The following is a 16499-nucleotide window of genomic DNA, read 5'->3' on the forward strand; positions in this document are numbered from 1 at the left end:
TGTAAGGCTTTACCACAACTTACTTATCTATTTCGCAGTTAATGGACATGTAGGTGATTTCCAGGTTTCAGCTATTATGAATAAATATTTTAATAACAACCGAAAAGTTCTTTCCTACCATTGCTTTCATTCTGGTTTGTAAAACACGGCTAACTGTAAGAGTGGTTAGATGAGATCATCGCTGTTTTGAGTGAGAACTGAATGAAAACCGGTTGGGGAAGACTGGCCCCAGCTCTCCTTCATGAGGCTCTCACACCCAGCTGGAACTGAACTCTCATTTCCCTGTGCTTTGGTGGTTTTATCCCTTAGTACCTTTCTTGTGGTGTAGTTCAAATTCTACTTTCTCATTTGGCCATTTTGAATTCCCCGCGAGGGTGAGGACTATGCCGTATTCATCTATCTTTATTTGACCCATGGCTAGCAGAGTGTCTTGCACATAATGGAGTTATGATAAATATTAAATGAATTGATTTGGCTTCTTCTCTAATCCCTTCCTTGAATACCTGAGTGATTTTTATTAATTCTTTCAACCCACTATGCATTACCTCTAGAGTATCATAAAATAGGTTTCCTAAATCAAAATATTTCAAATCCCACTCCTGCCTTGACAGCACTTACAGTAAACTTTGAGCAGATCTCTAATTCTTTATGGCCCTTTTTTTTTTTTTTTCATCTATAATATGAGAGGATTTGATTAAACAAATTTGAGATTCCCTTTTGGTTCTAACGCCTATTAAGTCATAAAGAACCTGCAAGGAGAGAGGACAACAGAGGAGGAAAAGGGTATGAAAAGGAGGTAGGAAAGCAAAATTATGCCATGTTTCTATGCAATGAAAAATAAAATGTGTCGTTTCTTAAATAGAATAAAAGCTGGGGAAGAATTCAAGAAACAAAAGTTGATGTGTAACAACATCTGTTGGTAGGGCATTCTTTTAAGTTGTTCTGTTTCACAGGGAGAACTACAGTAAGACAGTCGTTCTTCAGGAGATTTAGGAGATCAGTAATTAGGTAGCTCCTCATTCTGAAAATTATTGGTGAGACTTGCAACCCCTTTGTGTAAGGGAACCAAAAGCCGCAGTTTACAAAGGGTGCTCCTGATTATGACCGTCTTGGTGTTATTACTAACTGTGCCCCTTTTCACTCTCAAATGGGTATTGGTTTTGAACAATGCATTTTATGGTCACCTGGCTATTGAGGAATCTCAGCGTCCTAGGTCCCCTCCGTGTGTCCCCTACTCTAGTTTGGGGTCTGTGTTGGAGGTGGTTACGCTTTAAGCTGACCCTGTCGGCAGCAGCATCTCCAGCTGGCAACACCATTGGAGCCATTCTCTTCTCTTTTTAAAAACATGTCTGAAAAGTTTTTGCCTCTCATATAAGACGAGCAGATTCTGCAGCCTCACTTAAATACCGCGGCCTTCGTTCCCCCTGTGGCAAGTGTACGTTCATTCAGTAAACATCCACTGCCCAATTCCTATGTGCCATATACTCAGCTGGGCTCAGGGTGTAGAGAGACAGACAAATAAACCAATAACCAAAGTGCGATGAATGCTCTCTTAGTAGGAGGCACACATACTCAACGTATTTTGATGTCACTGAGGAAAGAAGGGTTAATTTAGGAGAGAGAGGGGGAGAATTTTGAGCAGGTCCCAAAGGACTAGTATACATTGAGCAGAGGGGCCAGGGGTTGGTGGGGGGCAGAGGGAGGTGAGGTGGAGGTGGGGGAGACCTCCCAGGAAAACACAGAAACATGTGAAGTCATCCATGGCCAGAAAATACATAGTGTGGCCGGGTAGGCAAAAAGTGGCCTAGCCTGACTATCCGTTTGTTTCAATGTACCAGTTTGGAGCTGAGTGTGAGGCAAGACCTTGGAGCAGATCCAAGGGGTGTTGTTATTAGAAGTACCATAAGGAACCTTGTTTCACGTTTAGCGAGGACCCCTGATGATCCATTTGAGTGAGGTGTGGTTGTGTTTTCATTCTGGAATTTTATACTACAACATTACCGCATGCATTGACCGATTTCAATGCAGGCTTTCCTTATGTCGCTTTATAATTAGAAGGCAGTGCATTGAAGTTCCACAGCGGTACATGGACTAGTAGTGATAGGTTTATGGAATTGTTTATTTTTAGTTTGGCAAAGGCAAGACAGTAAATATCTCAATTAGTAAACTAAAGCAGCATGGATGAGAAATGCCCACAAGGAGATTAGGAGTTAGGAATAACTAAGGCAGTTAATTGAAGGAAACCCTCATGTCACTTACCCACATTTAGAGTGTGAGGAACCAGTCTAGTGTGTGTGTGTGTGTGTGTGTGTGCACGCACACACGCGTGCATGCGTGCTGGCACACAGTGTTAGTAGCCACGGTGGGGCCAGTGATGAGGTCCCCTGCATTCTTCAGGTTCTAATTGTTCAGGAAGTTTCTCTCTCTCTTTAGGAGCCACTGTGACTGGATATTGACCCATCCCATTGGGTCAATATCCAGTCACAGTGGGATGAGATACTGTCTTTGACTACAGAAGCTTCTCGCCCTGCAGTTTCTTTCAGTGTGGCCCAAGAGAGATTTTATTATGAAGTTTTTCATTTTCATATTTATATTCAAATTAAATGGCCTAATGTGTGCAAATATCTAACAAAAGCATGCATGTGGTACTGCAGAATCATTTACTTGCCTCCAGATAGACTCTCCTACATTATATTTGAGATTCCATTTTAAGATTGAGAGGAAAAGCAGAGGTGATCTACAAAGCTTAGTTTCAAGAATTTAAGGTTTGGTATATTGAGTCATACTGTTCCTGTAGCCCCAGATCTTTAGGAAATATTGACCATTCAGGAGAAAAAAAGATGAATGGGTGGTACAAAACATTGAGAATGTTATAGAAAAAGGTGTGTGTGTTTTAAAATTACAAAATACCGTTAATTCAGTTGTTACGGGTTTTTGGTTTTTAAAGTTGCTTGCTTTCGTCCATTTGGATTTATGGTATGTATTTAATGCTGTATGAAATGAAAATTTCTTTGGATTTTCCCCTTCAAGTCAGGGGGAGTCTGTAGAGAGATTGTTATCTACTTAGGCTTAACAATTTACTGCATATCAGCTCTCTGTGGTCTGCAGGGGAAATGATGGGGGTTCGTGCATCTGTAGATTAAATTTCTGTCTGTCTCCTCTCTGCCTTGTAGACTGGAAAAAGATAGCATTCAGCAAAGCTTTAGCAATGACGCGAAGGCCCAAGCCCTTCAGGCCCAGCAAAGAGAGCAGGAGCTGACACAGAAGATACAGCAAATGGAGGCCCAGCATGACAAAACTGGTAGGTGGTAGGGAAGGATTAGAGCCCGGGCGCGGGCTCACAAGCCAGGCCCACGCCTTACTGTGAAATGACATCAGGAACACCTGTAACCTTTGGCTGGCCGAAGGGAGCAGATGCTAACTACACCGGAGATTCCGAATTACATATTAGTTAGCGTTTAAAAGAGAAAACGGGAAGTATTGCCCACTGTCTGTTGATTTCAGAGTGCTGCTCTCACATCTGTTGCACCATCTGGATTATGAGTTTATTTACCTGTGTTCAAGAAACGTAAAGCGGAGAGAGGCCACAACAAAGTAGAAAAACAAAGGGCTTGTTTTTGGCTGGGTTTTCAGGCACACATGTTATATAAAGAAAAAAGCATCAGAATCTCTGCGGGAAACGCTCCGCGCTTACAGTTAGAGCCTCCTGAATAGCGCTGAACAGTTCCCACAGTACACACATTATAGCTGCTCTAAAAGCCTAATGAGTTTGCTTCAGCATCCAAACTGGAGAAAAGCTTTAGCCATTAATCGGTTCTTAATTCACTGTCGCAGCTGGATGTAATTCAGTAGCTCCAAATTGATATGTTCCTTTATTTAATCTTTGCAGCTTCGAACATTTTTAGCATTTGTATGATTTCCCCACCTCCCCCAACCCAGTCCAGAGTGATGTTTAATCCTTTGCATTCTTCAAGTTCTCACAACTGCTGTTAAAATTCACTAATATAAGGCATTGACCACAGCTGGCAGCTTGGCTAAAAATTGCCATCTTTCATCACGTTGGCGCTATTCTGCAGACTGAGTTGGCCAGTAACTCTTTACCTTTAATTTGAAAGTAAAATGCACTTTGAAAATAGGCAGTTTGATTTGTTCCGTCGGAGCATTATGTAGTTCCTTTCACTTTTGAGTTGTGTGTTCACAGACAGTGTTAGTCAAAACAAGACAGTGCCAGTCATTATAATTCCACACCACATACTCCAAGCTGATTGTACTATTGAAACAAAAGTTTAATTGATCCTGTCTCTTCCAGAAAAATGTTGCTTAATTTTTAGTGCCTTGATTTATTTTGCTTGGTATGCTGTGTGCTTTTTGCCAATCATTAGCTAAAACTGGAAAGAAAGAAAGCGCCTATTAAACCTTACACCTAAAGATAATTTTCATGTGATTTAATGCATACTGTATTTGATGACATGGTAAAAAAAAATGGTTGCTTATTCTCCAGGTGAAAAATTGCTAACATACAATTCATTAAATAATCTATTTACTAATAAGGAGGCAAATGTCGCATAGAGCCACAAGGTTCACTCCAACACTTTCAGTAGATTTTCTTCTCGCAGTGTTTGGCCAGAAGAAACGAAAATTCACCAGACTTGGTGGTGGTTTTCCCACTAAATACAGAAAGAGGAAATTAAAGGATGAATTGTAGTTTTCCCCACTGCTAGCAGGGTCCTGGTGATCACAGAGCCTTGGGCAGTATCTCTGAGGGCTAGGTAAGAGTATTAACTGAGCCACCATAAGAATACATCCTCTTATTTTGCACAAAAATACCACACTCTCTTCAGTTTCTTTGATCAGATTTTCACTGAAGCTCACACTGTTGGCACTGAAATAAAAATTAATGGAAAATGATTTATTTTGCCTTCATAATTAGAGAAGTGTATGTGAGATGGGAGTAGTGAACTATGAAAGCAAATATGAAGCAAAGCGTAAATTACAGTATAGAAGAGAATTCTTCAATTATTTTAGTTTTGAATTATCTGGTTGTGATAACTTTTGACACTCTCTTTATAGTAAAATTGCCAAAATAAAAATATAGTATCTTGCATAAGCACCTGTGTCTCCACTTGAGGTATCTGACAGTTTATTAACATGTTAACAATTACACAAAGCTGGTATAGTCAAAAATGTTTCTGGTGTGTAATTATTAAGAAAATAAATGTCTCACAAGGTTTAGTGTCTTGCCGGATGAGCAGCCCTTTGACCTAGGACCTTGAAAGTGATCTAGTGTCAGCCATATCCATGGGGAAGCACTGCAGATCTACAGCCATAAACATCTGATGTTGGGGGGGTTATTGTTTTTTCTAGAAAATGAACAGTACTCATTGCTGACCTCCCAGAATACATGTCTGACAAAGTTAAAGGAAGAGTGCTGTACATTAGCCAAGAAACTGGAACAAATCTCTCAGAAAAGCAGGTAGGTAATATTATATGATACTTTCAGAGCATTGTTTGTGTGAATACTGTAATTTTTTTTCTTAAAAGACAACATTTTCACTATTTTGTAGTCTTATGTTAAAATTAGATGTGTATTGACATATTTCTTGTAAAAATATTTTCTCTCTGTGAACATTTTCTTAATTGTCCATACAGACGCCTTGGTGTTTTTTTATGATTAAGAATACATACTATTATTTGACTTTTTTCCTGTTCAGAGTTGAAAACTGTGAAATTTCAGAACACAAAGGTCAAGATGGCAATTATTCTAACAAGTTTTATTTTGACACAGCTAATATATTTTAATCTATTATCATCTCCATGAATGCACAATAGCTGTCTTTAAATCAAACGGTAATAGATAAAAAAATATATACATATAAATAAAACTAGATGATACTTTGAAATAAACCAAAGTCATCTTTTCCTTTTCCTAAAATTGTTTTATATTAATGGAACAGCCATCATTTATTTTATAGGTGTACTGCTCTTTTATAAATCCATTGATTGGAATCTTAATGAATTTTTTCTGCATATTTTTAGATCAAGCTATCTCAATAAATGAATTATTTTATATTCTAGATTCTAAGAAGCCTGAATTCTCAGCTCTGACAGTTACTAATCTTGGACAAATTCATTTGACCTGCTTGGATTGTGGTTTCCTCTTGTATATGAATGATGTTGAACAGAATCCCTTTGAATTGAACTCAAAAGAAATCATTCACTTAACTAGCTAGGAATCAAATATCACGTTACAATATAACCTAGTGAGAAAATAATCTGTATATCTTCTCTTCTGCGTTTTTCTGAAACTCACTTAGATCTACAAAGAGCAACCAACAGGGCTCAGCAAACCTAACTACTGACTTAAGTGTCTCATTCAGAAAGAATTTTCATGAGAGTCAGAGTATATCTTATCCCTCTGACCCCTGTCTTTGGTTCCTGCATCAATGAGCTGGCTTAGCTGATGGAATCCCCCTCCCTGAATCTTTTGGGACTTATGAATTCAATTCTTTCTGCTCACAGGAAGGCAGAAGCTCTTATAACCACCTCAGATGTACTCTGAACATGCACCTTCTTAGCAAATACTAATTAAATATCTTGTTTGGGTAGGGAAAAAGCTCCGGGTGCCAGAATACCTGGTATTTTCAGGAAATTTGATTAGGAAACTCAAATGATTTTGCATGGAAGAGACCCTCATAATATATCAACAGCAGGTATTCCTAACTAGAAATATTTTATTTGCTTCACATAGATACAAACAAACAAACTGGATTAATAATTTAAGAAAAAATATTCTGAACTGGGGCTTAAAAGATTCTGTTAAGATTGCTTTGGGGTTGATTATTGATTTACTTATCTTGATGTCTAAGGAGACATGATTCAGGAAGTATGTAAAAGAGAAAAAGATGCTATATGCTTGGTATATATTATTTAGTTCTCACGACAGCTTGAGACAGGAATTGTTATCTTCTTTTACAGATGACGAAACTAACACTCAGAGTGTTTAAGTAGCTAGTAAGTGGGAGCACTAGAGTTTGAACTTAGATATTTCTGGCTCAAAAGACTGTGATCTTTCTTACAATAAGTATAATGCTTTATATCTACTACTAAAGAAAATTCAGGCCAAAGTAGTTATAATGGGAAAGTTTAGGAAAGAAAAATTAATCTTAAAATTCCCGTGGAGAAGTAAACATATTTGACATGTGAGGGTTAACCTGTGAGTCTGAGTCAACCTGTGCCCTTGCCCCGACACCTCCTTTTCCAGGCTCTAGGTCTATCAGCTTACTCCGTTCTGGCCTAGTGAACTTGAACCTCCACCTCTCTTCAGCCCCTCTCACTTCTGATTCTCCTAGCTCCTGACTGCTACTCTGTAAATGGAGTGTGTTCCTTTATGTCTGACACACAGATGGCACTCCATACATATTTATTGAACGAATGAATGAAATAGACAAGTGTGGTGCTACCCCCCATATCCTGATCTGACTCTAGTTCCAGACTGTTCCTTTGTTGATGACAGGAAGTGTGCAGTAAAAGACACTTTGGAATTCAGAAAGAAGAGGGTTTGAATCTCGCTCTGCCACTTAGCTTCATAACCTTGGGTACGTCGCTTAATCTATCCACACCTCAGCTTCTCCATCTGTAAAAGCATTTCAAACCCACGCTGAGAATTGTTGTGGGAATGAGAAATAGAAAGAAATATATAGGTGCACACGTATACACAGCACCTGACATAGTGCCTGATGCACAGAAGTATCCAGCAGGTGCTGTTGCTGTCACCGATGGCATCATTTTAAGGCTCTTGACTGGCAATTAGAATATCCCTTCACCGAGGTATTATTGTCCTATTATTGTCCTTGCCAGGGTCTGAGTGCCATAATTTTCAGACAGACGTAAGGGCTATACCACAATGAAAACCTTTTTCAAGGCAATACGGGATCAGGAAAATGTGGATTTGGTTGTGTTCCAGGTCCTGCTCTGGCACCTCGTTTTGTGAATCTGAAGAGTCAAAATACGCATTTACTGTAACTTTACAAATTGATCCAAAACAAAAACCTAGCAAATAGTAAAGACGAGATAAATTGTTACTTCTTATTGCTAAAACTTTTAAGGGCCCCTAAAGTTTACAAAAATATGCATTTTGTGTGTGTCTCACAAGAAATTGATAGGATAAATTGTATGATTTGGGTTTTTTGTTTGTTTGTTTGTTTAGTTGTTTACTCTTAATTTCTGGTCAGTCCAGTCTCATTTCCCTGTGACTTCCTACACGAAGACGTTCCATTTTGATATTACCTTTGCTTTGAAAGCACCTGTAAAATATGAAGGGCTCTGAGTGTTTCTTTTTAAATATATAAAAACTATAAACTTACTAAGCCTTGTAGAAGCCCTCCAGGAATGAGGCTCTCCAGACCCTCTACTCAACTTTTGGGATAATTCATTTTCCTTGTGTTTTGAGATGAGAAAATCTTGAAGTTTTTTTAGCTTTCTAAAGTGTTGTCATTGTGGAAGCTCAGTCTCCAAAATAATTATTTAAACCATATGGTAGTTTTAATCCAGGTTTTCCTCGAAATACTGCAGTAAAATTTTTCCTGAAAGTAGGTGTATTTATTCCATGTTGACCAACAATTTAAAACATTTTTTTTGGTCTAAGAGTTTCATGTTATTCAAAATCACATACTAAACAAAACAGAGTCATACCATTTAAACCATTTAAAATAGCTTTTTTGGAGCTCAAAGAACTAGTCCTTTTGCTACAGCCCCTGCAGAATCACTGGGAAAGCTGACAGTCTGGGAGCATCGTTCCCAGACACTCTTGCTCTTTACCCCGTCCTCATGCTAGGCTGCTTTGTGAAAGTGTTTAGAAATGGTTCCTCCCCGTGTGTGTCTGTTGTATGTGTTTCTCCCCAAGGAGACGTGAGTCGCATCGTGTGAGAGGCAGTGCCTCTTGCTTCTGTTCTCAGCAAGCCCTCCACAGTGCTGAGCCAGTGCTTCCTGCGCTGTGTGCCTTCCACGCTGCTCTGCGGTGTCTGTAACCCCAGGGTTTGTGAATGGCACATCCCATTTTAAAACTAAGAGTGAGCTGGCAATTCCATGCATTTTATATAGCCTGTTTTTGACCATCAGACAAGAGAATTAATTCCATTTTGCTTTTAATTAGCACCAGATAGACATTCTGTTTGATTTTAGACGAAACTCAAACGTTAGCTCCCTTTTGTCTTTATTCCCCAGGACTCCGAGAGCTTATTACAGTGATAAGGTTGTTTTTGAAGTTGGTAAATGGAGATATTTAAGTATCTTTGGTGCAACTGTGATTTTTCTTTATCAAAGTGAAGGAAGTGTTCCCTCTCCCCAGGCGCTTAGATGCATCAGCAGTAAAATGCTTGCAGTGTAGTTTGTAGTGCGATCTGAAACGTGGCCTGGGAAGAGCTGGGAAAGGTTGGGTGCCGGCTAGGACTGAGCCTCTGCCAGCTGCAGAACGAAGGTCCCACTTGTGCCGGGTTTTCACCTCACAACACTTGTGCCTCCACTGCAAAGAGCAGGGCATAGAGCGTAGACCTGGGTTTATGTGGTTTTACTTCTCTTCTTTCTTTCCTGTCATTGTCACTTTCTGGATTGCTAGGCTTGTGGATTGATGTCTACCACTACCCATTGTGTATTTGTGATTTGCGTTTTGTAATTAAGAGGAACAATGGGAGTCCACTGGGTCTCGTTATATATAATGGTTGGTTTAATTTGTTTCACTTCTATCTTGTTAATTGTAAATTGATCATTAAGATTTGAATTCTAATCTGTCACCAGGGTTGTGGGTATTGAGGCTAGAGCAATGATCCTGGTTTTAATCACTGATGATGAGAAACAAATTTTATAATTTTGGTACATATTGCAGTTCATATATTTTAACACTGTATTTTATGGTGTTATAAATATTGTTAAATGACTTTTAGTGTAGTTTTACTGTGTGGACTATAATGTATAAATTATATTACTGTTTTGGCAACAGTAGGTATCCAACTGTGTGAGTTTAATTGAAGTAAAGAACACAGACTCCGTTGAACAGTTTTTTTTTCCCTTGCATGTTTAGATGATGTTAGATTGGGATGCTACAAAATTATATTCTACAAGAAGAAACTGATATTGGCCTCTGCTAATTGTTACCAAAAGTCTAATGAGAATCTAAAAGATTAAAAAATTAAGGGGTCATGTTTTTCCTTAAAATGCAATTATCACTGTTATGCTAATTGTAGTAGTAAAATATTATACTTCATGCAAATGTAATTACACAATATAACTGGTATATAAAAATGCAGCGAGAAGTTCATGCTTCTGTAAAGCTAGAAATTACCTAAATTTTCTATGAAAATGGATTAAAGTCAATTATCCTTTTATATGACACGAGGATAATCATGCCACAAATGTAACCTCAAGATAACTAGAAGCTTATAAGTTTACTCTTTGAAACTTGCAAACTGCTAGTGCTTTCAATATGTCATGGGCTCTGCACAGATAAAAGATGATGTCCGCGTACATATATGAAATTTTTCTTGAACAGTGGAAGTTGGTAGACAAATTACCATTATAAACAAAGAAAAACACACACATAAAATACGCAAAGCAGAAAAATTCTGTAGCAATAAAGTACCTGATAGTAATATGTACTTTACAAATAACACATTTTTGAAATTATGTATATAAGATATCCTTAATGTAGAGCATTTGGATATAAGTACGAAAAAGTGTAAGAAAAAAATTTTCTGTGACGTTACCATCCAACTAACTTTTGACATATTTCCTTTCAGTCATTTTCCATGTGTAGGTAAATGTGTGTGTTCGCATACATTTATGTTGTGAGTGAGCTTATATTGTGTACACAGTTTTGCATTCTGCTTTTTGACTTAATATTATCTGATGAACATTTTTCTACATTAGTAAATCCTCTGGAACCAACATTTTAATTGAATCATTTGTGTGTATAATAATTAGTCAGAATTGTTAGCTGTTTTTAACTGTAATGAATAATATAATAATACTTTTATGCATAGATCTGAATTTTTGATGATTCTCACTTGAGTTGTCTAAAAGGGGATTGCTGGTCTAAAGACTATGAACCCTCTTAAGGCTGTTGATGTTTATGACTTTGCTCAGGTACTACACTAAGTTCTGTTCAGTATATATGTATGCATACCAGTATGTGACAAAGAGAAGTGAAAGATTAAAAAAAAAAAAAAAAAGGAATGAGAGGCAGTGTTGCACAGTGGGTAGAACAACCCCTTTAGAGTTGAACAGACCAATGTATGTGTCTGGGCTTGGCTAATCACCGTTTGGGTGACCTTAGGCAAATCATTAAACCTCATATTTACTTCACAGAGAAAAAGGAATAAACACTTACCTTGTAGAATTAATTAAGATCACTAGTATAAAGAATGAATTCCACTATCTGGCATAATGTAGGCATGCAATAAACGTTTGGCTGTAATGTGGTTCTAGTAGGCATTTCTTTGAATAGTAGTGAAATTAAATGTTTTATAAATGTTTATTGACCACTTATGTTTCTTCCTCTGTGAATATTGTTCATAGTCCTAGTACTTTTTTTAATTGAAATTTTGATAAAAAGTGGGGTTAGCACTTTATTAAATGATGCTTCTAATATTCGTCTCATTTTTTATGTGTTCTTCTTTGTTTATTTTGAAAAGTTTGTTCCTAGTTCTTTTTGTTTCTTATGAATTTTTTTTGAAATCACAATGACTATATTTTTTCATTTTAAATACGTGTCCATTGTAAAAATTCAGAAAATACAGAAAAGGAAAACTTAAAAAAATTTTCTAATCCTGACACCTAGAGATAATCAGTATTAATATGTGGTATACATGTCAAAGTATTTTTTATTTTATAAAATGGGATTACTTTATGGTGCTTTTTAGTATTTTCCTTTTTTACCAATATGTCATATTTTTAGGTCAATAAATAACACCAATAGATAACCACATTATCAGAATAACATCTTGATATTTCTTTTTTTAAGTGCTGTAACTAATCTTCTGTTGATAAATTTCTGGGTTAAGTTTTCAGATATTGCGTTGCAGAGCAAGGTTGCTTCTAGAAACAATGCTACAGTGAACATTCTCATGAAAACATGATTTTTGGGGTGTAAATGCTTTATATTTTTATATTATAAAATCTATGTTTCCTTTGTGATTTTTCTTTTAAAAAGTGACTTTTTACCTGGAAAAGTAACTGAGAGCAGGTAAATATTCTGCTTTTTTTTTTCTAATCTGGTTTTAGGATATTTTTTGTCCTTTTGGAATTTATTTTAGTGTAGAGTATATATTGTGATAAGAGGTACTAATCCTGGAAGAACACTAAATTAACAATCTCATAAAAATTGCCCCTAAATCTTTTATATTGTGGATGATTTTGAAAAGAGAAACATAAGTCATTATTAACTAATTTGGAATATTTCAAATATGAGTAAATTCTTATTAAAAGAAGCAAATATAGATTGAGTGCTTGATCTGAGCTTGAAAATGAGATAATCATGCCCTCATGTGTAATCTAGCAAGAAGGATGAGGCACAGGGTACAATTCAGGGGGATAAATTACAAGCTAATGTGTGCATAAAAGCTAGAGGTAGTTTCAGATAATGTGCTGACATTTTGAGAACTGCAAGGTATTAATCAAAGCAAGCTTCCTTTGAGATGACACTTGAACCAAGATGAAAACAAAATGAGGAATGAGGTGAACTAAAAGCAAGTGATTGCTTCGTGTCATGTGAAACAGCTTGGTCCTTGGGATGAGTTCCCTTAGCAAATCCAAATCTTTTCCAGGAAAAAAAAAAGACTATCCTGCCTAATGGAAGAATCCTTTCTTTGAAGGGAAGTAATTTTACATCAGGTGTCTTATTACATAAACTTCAAGAAACAAACCAATTGTTAATTACTCCTATTTTAATTTGCAAGAGTTTTAAACTTTCAGTTCCAACCAATGAGGCAGTGGAGTATGAGGAGATTGTGGCAGTAAGGAGCAGTGTTTAATTAAAACAAGGACAAAGATATAATTTTTCTTAGCTAGCTATCTTTCTGATCTTCAAATTTTGAGACTTGAGATCGTCATCCAAGACCCTGGAGGGGTAGCATGTTTCCTGAGTGTCATCAACCATCACCAAAGTAGGTATCTGTGATCCCAAATGAAATATGTGAAGACGAAAAGAAAATTCAGGTAATGGTGCCTGACTTCGCAAAGTGAAGGAAGGTGAATCTTAATTATCTGCAGACAGGGGTACTTGTATGTGAAGAAAGTTGATCTACCCTCAGGATTCCAGAAGAACTTGGAAGGCAGGAGTGGAACGTAGGACTGAAACCAAAATCAAAAGCTCTCCCGCCTTCCCGTGCTGCCAGGTGACTGTCCCTCCTCCACACAGAAAACTAGAGTCTTCCTCTCTGAAGGGATTAACCTCACAGGCACTGGTTAACATAGGTGCACTGAAGTTAGAATAGAGGGGTTAATAGACAGTCTACATTCTGAAAGGTAAGATTCACCACCCCTCTACTTTCAACCAGCTCTTGGACCCCTGATGTTTAGGGTTATATACTAGCAGAAAACTGGAGAATCCTTCTTTTGACAAACGGAGTGGCCATAGGAGAAAGAATTACAGATATAAGGAATCTCCCGTCAGGAAAGACGGCTTGCCGCTCAATCACCCTACACTAAAGCTCACTCATTTGGGGAAAATAAAAGTACACAAATGCACATGTAATCCTGATATACTACTTAGACAGCAAGGACGAATATTTAAGTAGTTATAAATACTGATACTGATTTAACTACAAACAAATATTGGTAATTACATTGACAAGCTGGAGATGGGGGGGAGCGGTGCAGAGACCTGCCATTTAAAAAAAAGTATATGATTTAATCATGTGCCATTAAATTAGCGATGTTAATTAAAAGAAATAACTCTCTGTCATAGAAGTTAGACCTGGGGTTATCCATGTCATAGCATAGTGGCTGGCCTATACTAGACACTCAGTAAATATTTGATAAATGAATGATAGTCTTTTTTACAATGGGATTTGATTATCATTTTTGCCTCGTTCCCTGAGGAAGCCATCTGTTAGAGCAAGTTGTTCCTTTGTCTACCACTTGAGTTCCTGCAATGTATATATCCTTCTACTAGACATTTTATAATTTCTGAAATATTTTTATTTTACATAAAGTAATTTTTATTGACACTGTCATGTGTACATATGGAGTTCAAGAAAATAAAGTTATACAGTAAAAACATGCTCTGATAATAAGGACCTTTAACATCTGTCACTTCTGTGTTTCCACTTCTCAAGATCTGAAATAGCTCAGCTCAGTCAAGAGAAAAGATATACGTATGACAAACTGGAAAAGTTACAGAGAAGAAATGATGACTTGGAGGAACAGTGTGTCCAACATGGGAGACTACATGAGATAATGAAGCAAAGGTAATAAAAGTTTAATAATCAACTGATGTGCCATATATTGAATGTGTTTGGTTCAAAAACAGAATTGGAATTGCTGCAGAATGAAGAGAATTCATGGTTGCTGTTGTACTCAAGGAACATGCTCAAAATCTGATAGTTCTCTGTATTTATGATTTCTCAACTGAGGTTATTGCAGTACACAGAGAGGAGAACACGTTCCCTCTTTACTAGTCTCTAAAGACGTAGAATTAGATTTAATATAGAGCATTGTAGGTAAACTGTCTACTTTAAGGTGTAAGTTGGTAATGTAATACTCATAAAATTTCAAAACTTCTAGAAGTTAGGTTTTGTATGTTTTTTGGGAGCTAAAACATGTAATAGGCCTAGGAAGGTTAGATACCTTATTCAGAGGTTGTACTGACAGTATTGCTAGAGTCAGGATTTGATTCCAGACCTTTTGGTTCTTCCTAGTGGTGTCACTCTGAGCAAGCTATTTAACCTCTCTGAGCATCAGTTTCTTCATCTGTATATTAGGGCTAGCAATAGCCACTTTGCAGTTTGCTTTAATATTAAATGTAATATATATAAAGCACCTGGCTCATAATAGCCACCTACTCAATGGCATCAGTGCTACTGACTCTCTTTTTCTAGATACAGAAGCTAAAGCTCAGGGAGACTAAGGAATTTGCTCAAAATGACAGATTAAGTAAGTGGTAGAGTTCAGACTTGAATCTTGATCTTTTGGCTTCCAATTCCTTTTCTTTATTATGCAGCATTCTTTTTTTTTTTTTTTTGGTAAAGAATTACAGCCCCTTATTATTTCCTATAAATGTGTCACATAATTTCTTTATAGTAAACTACACATATTTCAGATGTACAGTTTGATTAATTCTGATAGATGTGTACACCAATGAAACCACCACCACAATCAAGACACTTAACATTTCCATAACTCCCCAAGAGGTGCAAATTCTGAATTCCCAGTTTATCCCTTCACATCCCCTTTATCCCTGTAACTATAAGTTTGTTCTCTATGTCTGTGAGTCTGTTTCTGTTTTGTAAATAAGTTCATTTGTGTCTTTTTTTTAGATTCCGCATATAACTGATATCATATGGTATTTTTCTTTCTCTTTCTGGCTTACTTCACTTAGAATGACAATCTCCAGGTCCATCCATGTTGTTGCAAATGGCATTATTTTATTCTTTTTTATGGCTGAGTAGTATTCCATTTCATGTGTATACAACAACTTCTTTATCTAGTCATCTGTTGGTGGACAGTTAGGTTGTTTCCATGTCTTGGCTACTGTAAGTGGTGCTGCTGTGAACATTGGGGTGCATGTATCTCTTCAAATTAGAGTTTTTGTCTTCTCCAGATATATGCCCAGGAGTGGGATTGCTGGATCATATGGTAGCTCTATTTTTAGTTTTTTAAGGAACCTCCATACTATTTTCCATAGTGGCTGCACCAACCTTTCCCACCAACAGTGTAGGAGGGTTCCCTTTCCTCTACAACCTCCCCAGCATTTATTATTTGTAGACTTTTCGATGATGGCCATTCTGACTGGTGTGAGGTGACACTTCATTGCAGTTTTGATTTGCATTTTTCTAATAATTAGTGATGTTGAGCATTTTTTTCATGTGCCTGTTGGCGATCTCTATGTCTTTGTTGGGGAAATATCTGTTTAGGCGTCTGCCCAATTTTTGATTGGCTTGTTTGTTGTTGGTTTTTTGGTTTTTTTTTTTTGATATTGAGTTGTATGAGCTGTTTGTTTACTTTGGAAATTAAGCCCTTGTTGGTCGCATAGTTTGCAAGTGTTTTCTCCCAGGCTGTAGGTTACCTTTTTCTTTTGCTATGGCTTCCTCTGCTGTGTAAAATCTTTTAAGTTTGATTAGATTCCATGTGCTTATTTTTGCTTTTATTTTATTTGGCCTTGGGAGTCTGGTCTAAGAAAATATTGACACTATTTATGTCAGAGAATGTTTTGCCTCTGTTCTCTTCTAGGAGTTTTATTGTGTTATGTCTTGTATGTAAGTCTTTAAGCCATTTTGAGTTCATTTTTT

The 16499-nt window shown here is 37.0% G+C and overlaps 1 protein-coding gene across 9 annotated transcripts in view; it reads left to right on the forward strand.

Annotated features, from left to right (window-relative positions):
* The window catches only part of SDCCAG8 (SHH signaling and ciliogenesis regulator SDCCAG8), a 185448-nt gene that overhangs the window by 108194 nt on the left and 60755 nt on the right, over positions 1 to 16499 (forward strand). For 8 of the 9 annotated variants that reach the window (XM_031438535.2, XM_031438538.2, XM_064477226.1 and 5 more), the window contains 3 exons: positions 3174 to 3301; positions 5365 to 5473; positions 14328 to 14459. In XM_031438535.2, the coding sequence (XP_031294395.1) occupies positions 3174 to 3301; positions 5365 to 5473; positions 14328 to 14459 (369 nt within the window). Of the gene's footprint in view, positions 1 to 3173; positions 3302 to 5364; positions 5474 to 6075; positions 12872 to 14327; positions 14460 to 16499 lie in introns of those variants that run through there. The other variant, XM_031438541.2, reaches the window with a different exon arrangement.

This window comes from Camelus dromedarius, chromosome 21 (genome assembly GCF_036321535.1).
Source record: "Camelus dromedarius isolate mCamDro1 chromosome 21, mCamDro1.pat, whole genome shotgun sequence".
Classification (NCBI taxonomy): Eukaryota; Metazoa; Chordata; class Mammalia; order Artiodactyla; family Camelidae; genus Camelus; species Camelus dromedarius.